Source organism: Marmota flaviventris, chromosome 8 (assembly GCF_047511675.1).
Source record: "Marmota flaviventris isolate mMarFla1 chromosome 8, mMarFla1.hap1, whole genome shotgun sequence".
NCBI lineage: Eukaryota > Metazoa > Chordata > Mammalia > Rodentia > Sciuridae > Marmota > Marmota flaviventris.
In genome coordinates, this window is record NC_092505.1 from 59,211,429 (window position 1) to 59,226,038 (window position 14,610).

General features: G+C 43.6%; 1 protein-coding gene across 1 annotated transcript in view; it reads left to right on the forward strand.

Moving 5' to 3' along the window:
- Positions 1-7,433: 7,433 nt before the first annotated feature.
- Cd80 (CD80 molecule) overlaps positions 7,434-14,610 on the forward strand; it is a 28,517-nt gene continuing 21,340 nt past the window's right edge. The window contains exons 1-2 of the mRNA XM_027936153.2: positions 7,434-7,587; positions 8,666-8,997. Coding sequence (XP_027791954.1) covers positions 8,913-8,997 — 85 coding nt within the window. The 5' untranslated portion in view covers positions 7,434-7,587; positions 8,666-8,912. The remainder of the gene's footprint in view (positions 7,588-8,665; positions 8,998-14,610) is intronic.

Here is a 14,610-nt window from a genome sequence, read left to right on the forward strand (position 1 = left end):
AGTCACTTATCCCTTGGTTTCTGGCACTCCTTCCTAAAATTGCCATTTGGAGAGAACTCCTGAAGCTTAGGGGTATCTCAAAAAAGGACAGCCATTTTAGGCAGGTTTCCTGATTGCATCTGGAGCCATAGAAGAAGTCACTCAACTCTCCTCAAGTGACCACCAGAGAAATCAACTCAAGGCTCAGAAGAGATTGAGTGTGCAGAGTGCGGGGAAGGCTTGTACTCCATACAGCTCTCTTCTTCCTGGTTGGTGGTGTATAATTGGGCCCTTCTACAGAGCCTTCGTGTGGTCAAATTCCTTCTCATATTTAAACAGACCATGCAATCTATGCTTTCAGTGTTGCCCTTTCTAGAAAGAGTGAAGGGGAAATTCCCTTTTCCATTCAAGCCATGCAATTTTTTATGAACAGAATTAAATTTCCCTTTTTTTGGAAACTGGAAACCATGACCTTTTATTAAAGATCATTTTTATGTTACATTGTGAATAAGAAATGAATGGCTATTGTCTGGTTTACTTTTCAGAAAAAATATGCAAGAAGGAAGAAGGAGGAGTGAGGGAGAAAGGAGCGGGTGGGAAGGAAGAAGGAGGAGGCCGTTTATTTCATTTTTAGAATGAGTGAATAGCTCAGTGTGTGTAAGCAGTAAATAACACCCTACTGAACAGGCTGTGCCCAGGGCTCTCCAGGTGGCACTCAGCATGGCCGGCCACACTCTCTTGTTTTGAAAGCACCAAGTTAATCTCTGACTTTCTCCAAGTTCATCTGACATTCTCCTTCTGCCCACTCATTGTATCCTTACTGTTTCTCAAGAAACATGAAATAGAAAATGAAAAATGAGTGACTTTTGAACTTTGTTAGTAATGGAGTGAAATGGGGTAGCCAATGGCTGTAGTAACTTTTCATCCAGAACCCTGGACTTGTTCAGGTTCCAGAGCAGGCAAGAAGTTCAGCTCTCCGGGACACAGGTTTGCTTCTTCTTTTCTTTTACTTTTTTTTTTTCCTTCTTGTTTTGTAGCGCTGGAGATTGAACCCAAGGTCTTATGCATGCTAAGAAAGTGCTCTACCACTGAGGGCTCTACCAGCCCGCTCTTCTTCTTCTTTTTAAATCAGGGATTGAACTCAGGAGGCATTTAACCACTGAGCCACATCCCCAGCCCTTTTAATTTTTTTATTTTGAGACAGGGTCCCAGTAAATTGCTTAGGGCCTGGATAAGTAGCTGAGGCTGCCTTTGAACTTGCCATCCTCCTGCCTCAGCCTCCCGAGCCACCGGGATTATAGAAGTGAACCACCATCTTCTTTTTTAAAAGCACCAAGGCAATAAAACTGCAACCTTCTTCTAAACATTGCCCTTTCCAGTTTCACCACACACACAAAAAAAGTCTTCCTTAAACTCAACGAAAATTTCTCCTTCTTGAATTTCGGCTGATTTTCTCCGGTTTGGTTATCTGTTGCATTCTGAAAACAAAGCTCAAAAACAAACATCATCAGGCAATGGAGGCTCAATAGTAAACCATCTGGCAGATCTAAAAGATCTCAGCTCTCCTTTCCTCTATTCCCTGTCCATTTTAGCATCCTCTTTGTTATTACTTGTTACTTTTCTCTGGAACCTCTCCATTTTCTACATATAGTTTGAAACTGGATGTAATATTTCATTAAAGATCTGGGCTCACACAGAAAGAACTGAACCCATAAAGATAATCCCTGGCCCTGCTAGGACATATTTCCATTCATATTTCACCATGTTCTGTTGGCATTTTCGCCTTCACAGCAGACTCACGTTCGGCTTATTGCCCTGGCCTTCATCTGCTGTTGCTCGGCCCCACAGCCCTTGGGATCCGTCCACCTGTGCTCATCTCTCCAGGTCTAGTCATCTTTGCATCAATACTGAGCCCAGTTCCAGGCACACAGTAGGCACTCAACAGATTGGGGTGAAGGAGGAATAGATTGATGTGCTAAATGAGTAGTAGTACAGACATTAGGAACTCAGAGAAGGGAAAGAGCACACAGGGAGGAGAAACTAGGAAAACTTCTTGAGGGTAGAGCATTTGGTCTGGTCCTTTAAGGAAGGAAGGTGTTTGGATGGGCAGAGAGCCAAGGGAAAGCCTGTCTAGAAAGTGGAAGGACAGTGTGTCGAGATTTACAGGCAGAGAGAGGGCAGATCCAAGTGGAGGAGGGGGAGTGAGCAGTGAGCCATGTGAAGAGAGCCCTGATTTAAACAGGGTAGGCTCTGAATGTTCACTTCTTTTTTCACTTTAAGCATTTCGGTGATTTCCGTCTCAAAGAACCAGAAAGAGTGTGACGGTGTTTAAGAGGGAAAAGAGGTGACCAGTCTCACTGTCCACCAACTTCAGCCCACTGTGGCACTACTTGGAAGCACTGTGGACTTAAAGCCCAGGTCTGGCCGCCATGAGCTGGGTGAAGACTTTGTAGACATGGTTCTGAGAAGCTGAAGGTCATTGTGGTCATATTACATGGCAGAAATCAGGGTGCTGGTTGCCAGGCGTGTCTTGAAACAGTACCCAGAGAGCTTCTTGTGACTCTTCACGGCCAAGACTCTTCATACCCCCAAATGAACTTCTAGACCCCCTGGGAAGATCATGTTGAAAATGAAAAACAAAACTTCCCTGAAAATTTTTGTCACTGTAATAATGAGTTTTGTTTCCTTGGCAGCGGAGAACCCACAGTGGGAAAGGGGTTTTCCCCAGCATCTAGTAGGACCCAGGATCTTAGACCCTGGGTAGTCAATATGCAAATAGTTGAAATTCACAGGAATTCCAAAGCCTCCCTGCCCTGGGAACTCTAGAAGGAAGAGTAAGAGGTCTGAGCTCAGCCTGGCATTATCAGTTGGAGGCAGTGAAACAACTCTAAGGCCAAGAGAGGAAAGAGTAAATATCATTTCTAGAGAATTCATGTCATTCAGGGGACAGAGTCAGGATGAGGCCTGCCCACACATACCATCAGGTGCTTTCTAAATGGCAGGGCTGCATCTCCCTTCTAATTGTCCTTTCCTGGAGGGCTCTCTATCACACACCCAGTCTGTAACTGTCTTAATTTCTTTTTTTTTTTTTTTTTGGTACTAGGGATTGAACCCAGGAGTTATTAACCACTGAGCCACATCCCCAGCCCATTTTTATTTTTTATTTTAAGACAGAGCCTCACTAAGTTGCTGAAGCTGGCTTTGAACTTGTGATCCTCCTGCCCCAGCCTCTGGAACCGCTGGGATTACAGGAGTGTGCCACCACATGCTGCATAATTTCATTTTTGATATTTTTCATTGTATAAATATTTGTACTAGGATGAATTTTAATTTATGTGCCTTTCTTTTTCATGGCTTCCAGGTTTTGTGTCTTGCTCTCTCGACCCAGGATTATAAAAAATACTTTTACAACTTTATACTTTAATTTTTTTCCTTAACAATTTAAAACATAATTTCTTTTGCTTTTTGCAAAGTAAAACTATGAGTGGATTGAATATCAGTGGGGCTGAAGAACTTAACTGAGCAGCAACTGCAGGCCTGCTCCTAGAACAAACTCCTTTGAACTCTTTCAACTGATTTTTCCTTTTGATCATCCAGGAGCTCAGACTTTGGTTTTCTTTGTGCTGTCTCATACATTACCTCCATCCACTTTGCAGTCTCCAAAAATTTACCCTAGAAATCTTTGGTCCATAGATTATTCTATTCTCATTGTGATTATGGACATATTCTCTCTTATGTGTGTGTGTGTGTGTGTGTGTTTATGCATGTGCACGCAGTAGGGATTGAACCCAGGGGTACTTTATCGCTAAGCTTGATTCACAGCCCTTTCTATTCTTTTTTTTTTGAGATAGAATTTCACTAAATTGCCAAGGTTAGCCACAAACTGGCAATCCTTCTGCCTCTGCCTCTGGAGTTGCTGGGTTCACAGGTATGTGCCACCACACCCAGCAACCAAGTAATTATATATATATAATATTTCATAAATATATTTATAAATTTGCATGTATTAATGCACCACATCCTATTAGTGCAAAGTCTTGGAAGAGAGGCTTTCTGTATTTTACAATCAGGAAGCAGGAACCAGCTGTAAAGTACCTAACACGTGGCGCTTTCCTTCCAGCCTCTCTGATAAATTCACACTGAGGCACTGATGGCAAAGATTGTTGAACACATGCTTCCCCAGAACACAGCGGATTTTACTGGAACTCTTAAAACTTGAGTGTGTCTTGTGGCCTTTGAAATGTTTGCTCAAATATTGTCAAATGAAATTTATGAAACTGTGAATTTCCTTACTCATTTAAAAGACATCTATAATTTTACATTATTTTAAATATCTACAAAAGATATAATTTCCCACGTGTTATGCCATTTTCCTTTTAGAGAAAAGTTACATTGTTCTTAAACATAATGTGCAAAATCGAAAGTGGCACAAATTTGGCAAAAATACCTTTTCTAAGATCTGGATAAATGTTCAAGAGAATATAAAACACACACTTACCTCTGATATATACCTTTTACTTGAAAATGTACTGTTGCTCTCCTAGAGGTAAGGCAGAAGCTGTTACATCCTTCCTCCTGGTAATTATTCAAATATGCATCTGAGATACAGGCCAAGACCTGGGTGAATGAGAGTGCTCATCAGGCCCCGTCTTAAAGAGAAGATGAATAATGTAGTGTGGTCCTTGCACCACAAGGTGTGCGGCCTTCTCTCCATAGCTTCAATATTCCAAACTGGAGGCAAATAGAGCAGTCGTCCTCAAAGCCCTGCCACACACACCCCCTTTTTTTTCTCTCTCTCTCCCAGGCTCTGTTTGCTCTTCTGGCTGTTGGGGGTGGGGGTGGGGGCTAGTTTCTGTGACCGTGCACAGGAAGTAGGAGAGACAAAGTTCATTGAATAAAAGCTGCCATTATCCTGCTATCCCAGTCTACAATACATCTATTTCCAATGCCATTTTCTACTTAGTAAAAATATGGACAAAACAGGAGGGACACAAAACCCTACCTTGGGCACATGTTATCTTGATTTAAGGAGACCAGATTGATTAAAACACTACATTTCAAATTGTGCCTTTACTTGACACACCCTGAAGTATTTTGTATTTTTTTTTCCCCAAACATTTTACCACAATCAGATTCAAATTGGGTAAAGGATAAGCGTTTCTTTTTAAATAGGGAGAAGGCCAAAAAATCCTTCTTGCCATAGGAAAATTTTAGGAAGGAATACATAAAGAAAGTGAAAATATGGAAACTGATTCTTTTAAAATTATTGAAACCCTATACCCTTTGAAAATGGTCAGGTGCCCCACAGGATAGCAGTAACTCAGTTTGAAGACCCAGCCTTCCTTAACTCAAATGAATGCCTCTTCTGGCAGGGAAACACATGAACTGGTGGCTGCCAGCAGAAGGGATTCTTGGGAAGTGGACCTGTTAGATCACATCATATGAGCTGCCACTCACTCTGCAAAAGATTTGCCTTACATGCCGACAATGATTTGCAGAGGTGTGGGATGTATCCTTTTTAGAGAAGGTCCATGCTGGCCATCCCCAGGCCTGAGCAGAGCCTAAGCCCAATCCCCATGTGGAAAAATCTTTATTCTTCCATTTTGAGGATATTTTCACATCTCCCTACCCTAGGCACATCTGTAGGCCTAACACCCCTGTTTTTTACTTAAAGAGATCTCAGTGCCTACGATAATGCTGACAAACATAGAATGCGTAACAGCTCAAACTGTGAAATTTTTTTTTCAAAAAAAGCTTGTTTTCTAATAGCTTTAAGTCAATAGTTCAGATGTTTCTGTATTATATTACCATGTTTGCCACATTTATGCACCATATCTACTATCATTTTCTTTTTTTCTTTCTCTAAATTCACCTTACAACATTTTTTTTTTTTTTTTTGGTACCAGGATTGAACCCAGGGGTGCTTAACCACTGAGCCACATCCCCAGCCATTTTTTAAATTCTTACGTTTTTGAGAAAGGGTCTCACTAAGTTGCTTCACTAAATTGCTTCACTCAGTTTGCTCACTAAATTCCTAAGGCTGGCTTTGAACTTTTTTTTAAAAATAGTTTTCACACACACACACACACACACAAAAATAGTTTTCACTGTGTATGAACCTTTATTTTTATTTATTTATATGTGGTGCTGAGAGTCGAATCCAGTGCCTCACACACGCTAGGCAATAGCTCTACCACTGAGCCACAACCCCAGCCTTGGCTTTGAACTTTTGATCCTCTTGCCTTAGCCTCCTGGGTCGCTGGGATTACAGATATTCACCACCACGCCCAGCTCACCAACACATCATACTACTTTTGCAATTTTACTTTAGAAGGAAAATTATGTTTCTCTAACATACCAATACCTGGTCTTAGCCTAGATTCTCTGGAAAGCAAAGCTAGAGAGAAAGTCCTGAGTAAAACAGTTTGTTTGAAAAATTGAGCCCAGTGATGGAGGACAGAGAGCGAGACAGGGAAGGAGGGAAAGCCAGTGCAAGAAGCCTTGCCAGGTTGACCACCCTCAAAGCAATGGGTATTCAACCCACCTGGGCCTTCTGGGAAGTCTCATGAAACGTCTCTCAGATGCTCCACCTGGGAGCAGCTACTATCTGTTTCCAGCCCCCTTTGGTCAAGTGAAGGCCCTGGGCTCTGACTTCCTCACGTTGGGTCCACATGCTTGAATGCAGAACCCCCAAGGGTCTCTCCATGCCAAGGCAACAGAGAAGGTCTTGGTGGAGCCAGAAATAGATTGAGAAAAAAGAACAGGCCCCTGCTGGGGGCTGTCAGGTTCTACCTACAAAGAGGTTTGTGGTCCAGATTGATCAGAATCCTACATAGAGGGGCATAGGAGTAGTGGGCAGATGGAAATTGTGGTGGGGCGGGGGGTAGGAACTGAAATCTTCCTCACCTCACCCCTTGGTGCTATCACCTTGCTCACCTGAGGCGCACTTAACCATGGTAAGAATAAATGGAACCACTGTCCAACTGGCTGCCAGGAGCCAGCTCTGTGAAGACAGAAGGGACATGGGGGCAGAGGGCTGCAGTTAAGGGGGCAGTCTTGTGAGCTGAGCAAACTCCCCAAAGTGGCCACTGTGTGTTGGGTAGATGACCATTCCTGCAGCGGCCTAACCCTAGTGACTAGGAAAGAGTAATTCTGACCATGGAAACAAAACTGGAGACCAGCACAGAAATAATAAGCCCATAAATCTCCCCCAGCATTGCCCAGGCAAGTCTAGGCTGCTCCCTTCCTCAAAATGGTGCCTCTCCTCCTCTCCTCATCCTCAAGCGCCCAGAATCTTTGGTGCTTAGGTTTGCTAGTTGGTGGTGGGGAGGGCAGCTGGGTGACTTGCCCAGGCCACACCCTCCCAGGAGGCTGCTGAGAGAGCAGCAAAGCAGAGGAACCTTCCTAAAACACCCTCTCTAGCCCCAGCTTTGACTTACGTATTTATGAGTGAACTCAGTCCTCTTCAAATAAAGGGAAGTTGGGAGGGGGAAATGCCACCTCTGGTGACTTGCCATTACTTGTGAGACAGCAAGAAGAGAACTTCGCTGAAGCTGGGTGTCATCCTTTGACTTTTAACACAAAAGAGGATTTTTTTTTCTTCAGCAAGTAAGTACATTTACTATTATCTTACTACAGGGTAGCTTGGTAGAATTGGTTACCAACAACTTGACTGTTTCTAGAACAAACACACCACCATGACTGCCTCCAGGGCCCACGTTTGTCCCCAGAAGAGGCTTCTGGAGTCTCTCAGTCCCCAAAGAGTCTGTGGCTTCTCAACGCCTTTAGAGAATCACCTTCAGCAGTGTGGCCCATGACTCTTAAATTTCCGAGATGGTAGCAAATAATTTTGTAGGCTGAATTTGAGTTTTTCATATCAACAAAATCCTGGTGACTAAGTTCCTCCAGGCGGATCCTGGTTGACATGGACTGTGGCTAATGAGACAATCTGGGATGGTGGGAATGCAAGAGGAAAGCCCACACCCTCCGGTCCACAGGGGAGTGAGTTGCTGGGAAGAGACTGAGGGGTGACCGATGAGCAGAGTAGACATTTTCATTTCTCAATTTTGATGCATTTACTGGGGAAAAAAAAAAAAAAAACCACCCCAGCCTGTTCAAGTTACACCACATGATACAAATAAGCAATGTTTGCACTGTGTCTCTTCTTTCCTCCCTTTTGACTGGTGGAGGTTTCTGTTGATGGCTTTTCTGCCCCTGCAGGAAACATCTGAGTGGTGTTCGAGAATCGAGACGCTGGCTTTTCTGTTAACATGTTGAGAAAGTTGTTTCAGGACTTATGACCGACCCCCTTGGACACACGCAGCCCTGCCGGTGGCTCTGTGTTCCTGGGTATGTCTGGAAGATGATCTGAGCTTTCCAGGGTTGGTTAACAGCTTTTGAAGGTCCTTAGGGTGCTCTGGTGGGAACAAAGTTAACCACACCTAATAACTAGAAAGCCATTTCACAGAAGAGCTGTGGTTGGTTCTTAAAACCGTCAGGGTGACCGATTAAGGTCGCCTCCTCACAGAGTTCTCTCAACCTTTGTTTTCCCTTCGTGCTCACGCCCAGGTTTAGAGGTCACTCAAGTTAAGAGCTCTGACTTATTGTAGGTAGGCGACTGGAGGGTTTTCAACCCACAGTAGACAGACTTTCTTTCCTGGGTGACTTGTACTATTTTCTGTTTCAGCTTCTGGAAATAAATCCACAGTCTCTGGAGACTCAAGAGCACTCTCCATCCTTGTCAGTGTGTGTTGGAACCATCTCCCTTGAACCCTCTAAGTGGAACAATTGAATCACCTTCTGCCTCTGCCTGGTGTGCACCACCAGGCCTGCTCTGCTGCCTTGTTTAACTCCCTTTTGTGTGCTAGGAGGTGCCCCAAACCTCTTGGTTCTGGATCACTGGCTTTGGTGGTTCATCCCAAGCCTCTGCATTCATGGATCCCATATTGATGTGGAAGACACTCCCCAAGCTCTCTTGGCTCATGGTGCTGCTTGCTGCTCTTTTCCACTTCTCTTCGGGTAAGCAACGTTCAGGAACTTAACTAAGTCTTCACCTAATATCTCTGGGGTTAAGAGAAAAGTAGAGCTGTTCTCTGTGCCACTGCTTCTGTCACCTTTGAGAGCTAAAATGGACACATTCAGGGTGTTCCACAATGATTTAGAGGTAAGAAACTGGTCCAGAGAGGTTGTTGGATTTATTTACGACCACACAGCAAGTTAGAGGCCAGATTAACTCAAGATTCCAGGCTTTCAAGAAAGAGGTGGGGAGTATGTGTTTTTTTGTTATTGTTGTTGTTTTGTGGGTTTTTTTGGTGCCAGGGATTTAAAACCGGGGCGCCTTCCGCTGAGCCACATCTCACTGAGCCACATCCCCACCTCTTTTTTACACTTTATTTTGAGGTAGGGTCTCACTAATTTGCTTAGGGCCTCGCTAAGTTTCTGAGTCTGGTTTTAAACCTGGGATCCTCCTGCCTCCCAAGCTGCGGGGATTACAGGCGTGTGCCACCGTGAAGCCGATTCCAAAGACTAGCTTAGAGCTGTGGCCTTTTCAATGAATACTAGGTATTCATTTGCATGTTGTGATGCTCCAAGGTGTTGGCCTTGACGTTTGGTTTCCAAACTACATCTCTATGCTACAGCTCAGCTGATACGTTCTGCCTCAAAAATTGAACAATAATGATCTCTTCAACTGGCAGGGGGCAGGGAGAATGGTTGAGGAATATAATCTTCTTAAAGTTCAATCTTTCTCTTAATATTTATTATTGTGCCTTGTGGGTTAATTGGCCTATGACATTAAGTAGTTTCAGAATTAGGACAAAATTATATTTTAATTATTTTTATTTATTTTATTTTTATTTTTATTTTGATACCAGGGATAGACCCCAGGACTCTTAACCAATGAGCCACATCCCCAGCTCTTTTTTATTTTTTTATTTTAAAACAGGGTCTCACTAAGCTACTTCAGGCCTTGCTAAGTGACTGAGGCTGAATTTGAACTTCTGATCCTCCAGCCTCAGCCTCCCAAGACACTGGAATTAAAGGCGTGGACCGCTGCATCTGGCTTTAGTTATTTTTAGTTGATGATATAAGTGTGGGGGGGAGGCTACGCCCTGTTTCTCAAAAACAGAGAAGACCTGGGTGCCCTCATGGTTTGCCAGTCTGCAGAGCTCTATCAAAGGTCTTTGTCAGTTAAAGTCCTGCCCAGAATCCCTAAGTTTGAAAGGTAGGGAGGGAAGAGGAGCTGGGCACACAGATGACCTGACTGCATTGGTGGTCATTTTAAGTTTTCTTCTCTGAGTTGCAAGGCTTGCTCTTTTATACCATCGCAAAACCAAGAAAACCATGTAAACATTTCACAGTTTACACATCAGATTTTGTATATATTTGATGGTTATATTATTTTTCCAAAAGGTGTAAAGTTACAGTTTTCTTCTGGGAAATTGGGGATGCATTCCCAATCTAGAATCTTAAACCCAGAAATAGGCGTGAGGAGGGAGAACATTAAAAAAGAGAAAGAAGATGGGAGTTCATAACCCACTTGAATCAAATGTATGAAATATGATATGTCAAGAGCTATGTAATGTTTTGAACAACTAATAAAAAAAAAAAGAGAGAGAGAAAGAGGGTGGGGCTGGGGCTCAGTGGTAGAGTGCTTGCCTAGCGCGTGCGAGGCCCTGGGTTCAATACTTAGCACCACATAAAAATAAATAAAATAAAACTATTGTGTCCAACTACAACTAAAAAATAATTTATTAAAAAGAGAGAAAGAAACACAAAAGAAAAGCTAAACCAAGTCTTTAGTAATTGTCTCAGAAAAATGAGTCAGAGGCAAACAAAAGAAGAGCTTTGAGTTTAAGAAGGTGCTCAGGAAAGTACCTTGTTCTCTACTTAACATCCAGATTTCGCTGTTGCCAAGTCAACAAACCAATCCGCTAGCATCTGAGGCCTGAACACACACTTTGGGCCAGGTAGGCCATAAAAGATGAGCCTGGAATTCCTGTTCTCAAAGAGCTTTGCATATAATTGGGGAAAGCAAAACTCACCACAAAAAGCAAGCAAAGATCAGTGAGGTCCTGAGTCTTGACTGTAAAAATCTGGGAAGGAGAGTCCAGGGTGGCCTAGAGCAGCGGGAGCAGGCTTGTGTTGATGAAGGATGATTGTTGGAGAGAGGATTCTGGGCAGCACAATAGCCTGATCAAAGGCATCAAGGTGAAGGGCACTGGTAGGACTATTCATTATTTTGTTTAATTATTTAATTCAGTAAACAGTGGGCATCTCCTATGCATAGGATTATTTTCTTGGTCCTCCCAGGTCCTCCTCATATTGTGAGCAAAATGGTCGTGACCCTTGCCATGACCATTTATGGCCATTGGGAGGAAGAAGAGGAGGAATGCACTGAATCACTGCACTCGATGTGTGACCACACAGAGATGAGTGCTTTGAAGGCAAGGTACAGGCACTCTCAGAGGAAGTGCTGGTTTCCCCTGTGAAGGGAACTGCAGAGTGAGCGAGGACCTGCAAAGGGTTAGTGATGGAGCATGTCACAACTGGGAGGAGGTCAAGCCCGGGGCCCTTCAGGACTTGCAGACCACAATCAGGAATCAGAGTGTTATTTGCACAGCACCAGGAAACCATGGGAGAGTTTTAGGCAAGAGACTGGCATGGTCTATGTTGGTGCTGTTACTTGATTTATGCGTATCAATCACCAGGGGGTCTTGTTAAAAGTGCAGTTTCTAGCACAGGGAATTTTTTAGAGAAGTGAAACTGATTTGCAAAATACTACAATGATGGTTATAAGTCTTTATATATTTTTTTAAACCCATCGACATAAATCACCAAGAATGAATTCTGAAGTGAACTGTGGACTTTGGTGATAGTGATGGGTCAGCACAGCTTCTTTGACTCTACCTACTATTCCACTCTGGTCTAGGATGTCGATGGTAGAGGAGGCTATGAATGTATGGGGAGGGAGTCCATGGGAAACCTCTGTATTTTCCACCCCCTTTTTCTATGAACCTAAAACTGCTCTGAAATATGACGTCCATTTTAAAATTTTATTCTAAGTGGTGTTTCTTTTTAGGTGAGTCTGGGAGGGGGCCCTGAGATTCTGCATTTCTGATAAGCACTCAGGTCATGCTGAGGCTACTGGATCATATATCTCTAATTCCAGTAGTAAGTCTGAAAATGACATTTTAAAAAAATAACCAGAGTTTCTGAAGCATAAAAAAAAAAAAAAAATGATGTGTCGGACAGCCAGAGTGATCGTGAAAACACGACTGGGCAGCTTTTTGAGTAGCACCCTTTAGTAGCTGACAGTACATGATGATGATTTGGGGGATGGAGTCAGGGAAATGGGTGGATGGATTGTGGATGATGTGAAATTGGTGAAGATTTACCCAACTGGAGCTTGGGTGTAAGTTGTCCACAGTCTGTGGAGATGAGATTAACTAGAGATGGTGTCAGTACAGGCCATGTCCACACTGGGCTTTCCTCTCCTGTCCTGGACAGAAGGCCACATTGTGGAAGGAGAGATCCCCCTCTAGACTGCCACTGTAGCCATTGACACTGAGGGAGAGTGAGCCTTTTTTTTGTACATGAGAGGACCTGGCTGGGCTCCTCTCCACCTCCAGGTTGTAGGCAAGCACTGTCTCTGGAGGCAGAAACATCTGACAGTGCACTCTGGAGACTGGGGGCTGTAAGACAGAGGGTGCAGCAATAGGGCCACTATCAGAGGGGCCAACATGGGCAGCTTTCCCTTCAGACTGGGTAGCTTAGGGGAGGCTCAACTCCTTTAAGAGGTGGGGAAGGTCCTCCTCCAGATGCGGGCCACGGATACAAGAAAAGCATTAGCCTGGAAATCTATGCCATGAAGAACACTGTGCTACAGAAAAAGAGAATGCCCCCAGGTACCACCACTAATAGAATATCCCCACACCCATGTTGCTGTCACAATGCTGCTAGCCAAGGGGTCCATGAGGAATGATTTTTGCCTTCTTTACCCTGATAATAATTGTTCAAATTCCTGAGTATGTTAAGAAATAAAAATATTATTTAGAGAGAGGGGGGTTAAGGATTGGATTTTTACAGAGTGTATGAGCTGGGTCTAAGCAGGAGGGAAGGTCAGGAGCAATGTAGAAATCAGGTGGAAAGTCTCAAATATGCCAGGTGCTGGAGGCCAGATACAATTTGTCTTCCTTGTTGCTTGCACCCAGCCCAGGGATCACTCCAGCTCTGCTGATGCTTGTTCACATAATCAGAAGCTTTGAAGTATCCAAAAATGTCATTTCCATAGGAAGGGGTCTGCACAGAACCTCTTGAGTTGGTAGATAATGGGTTACATCTATGTTTTCTGTTTCTTTCATTCTTTCTAAATTTAATGTGTGGCTTTTTTTTTTAATAGACAGGGAAAATGTTTACTTAACAAGCACCCTTAAGTCTCAGTGAGATAATGTACATCACATCACTTGGTGAATTTAAAGATGCTATGTCGGGCTCTTGTTCCTCTTCACTGTTAGGAGATGTGGTGAAATGGCACTCAGACCCCTGTCCAGGGGGTTGGCACTCAGACCCCTGTCCAGGGGGTTGGGGGCCAAGGCAGACTTTCAATCTGCTGCTTTGCTTGAACTCCCAGAGGGGCCCTGTGGTCCAGCCACAGAATCAGTCCTGTATGGAGGGGCCAAGGAAGACACAGATCTTTCTAGATTGGGTTCTTTCTTCCTTCCTCTCTCTTTCTTTCTAAAGATATGCATTAATTATTTTATTATTATTATATCCCCTAATTTTCCCTGAAATTTTCTCGAGGACAAAATTCACCATTTTAAGGTGTATGAGTCAGTGGATTTTAGCAATTCACAGTCTTATGAAACCGTGACCACTATCTAATTCCAGAGCATTTCTATTACCCTCAAAAGAAACCCTTTTCCCATCAGCAGCCATTCCCCATGTCTGCCCTCCCTCATTTCCCGAAGATCACTAATCTACTTTCTATCTCAATGAATTTGCCTGTTCTGAATATTTCTTAGAAATGGAATCATATAGTATGTGATGTCTGGCTTTTTTCATTTAACATTATGTCTTCAAGTTTCATCCACGCTGTAGTCTATATCCGAACACTTGTTCTGATAGCTAATAATATTCTGTGGAAGACTAAATTTTAGAGGTGCATTATTTGTCTAAAACTGATGGTCTTTGAATTTATTGGCCAACAGCTTTCTCTCCTGGGGGATTAGTAGTTAGAAGTTGAAGTGTTCATCTCAGGAAGGTGACAAAAACAGGGACTGGAGGCTAACACTGTTGCGTGTCCCCAGGATACCATACAGGAAGGCACTTTGCACACATTCACCAGGAAAGATGATCAGAGTTGCCTTCTATGTCTGCCTTCTCTCCCCTCACAGCCTCTGTTCCCATCTGACTGCTGCTGAGTACAAGTGATCAGATGGGCACCCCATGCCAGGCGGTTACCATGGGTCTGTCCTGGGTGTGGTTCAACAAAGCCAGCCCCTGTGCATGGGGAGAATGGAGATCAATGCAGCATAGCTGGGCCTGTAATCCCAGCAGCTTGGGAGGCTGAAGCAGGAAGATCACAGGTTTGAAGCCAGCCTCAGCAATTTAGTGAGGACCTAGGCAACTTGG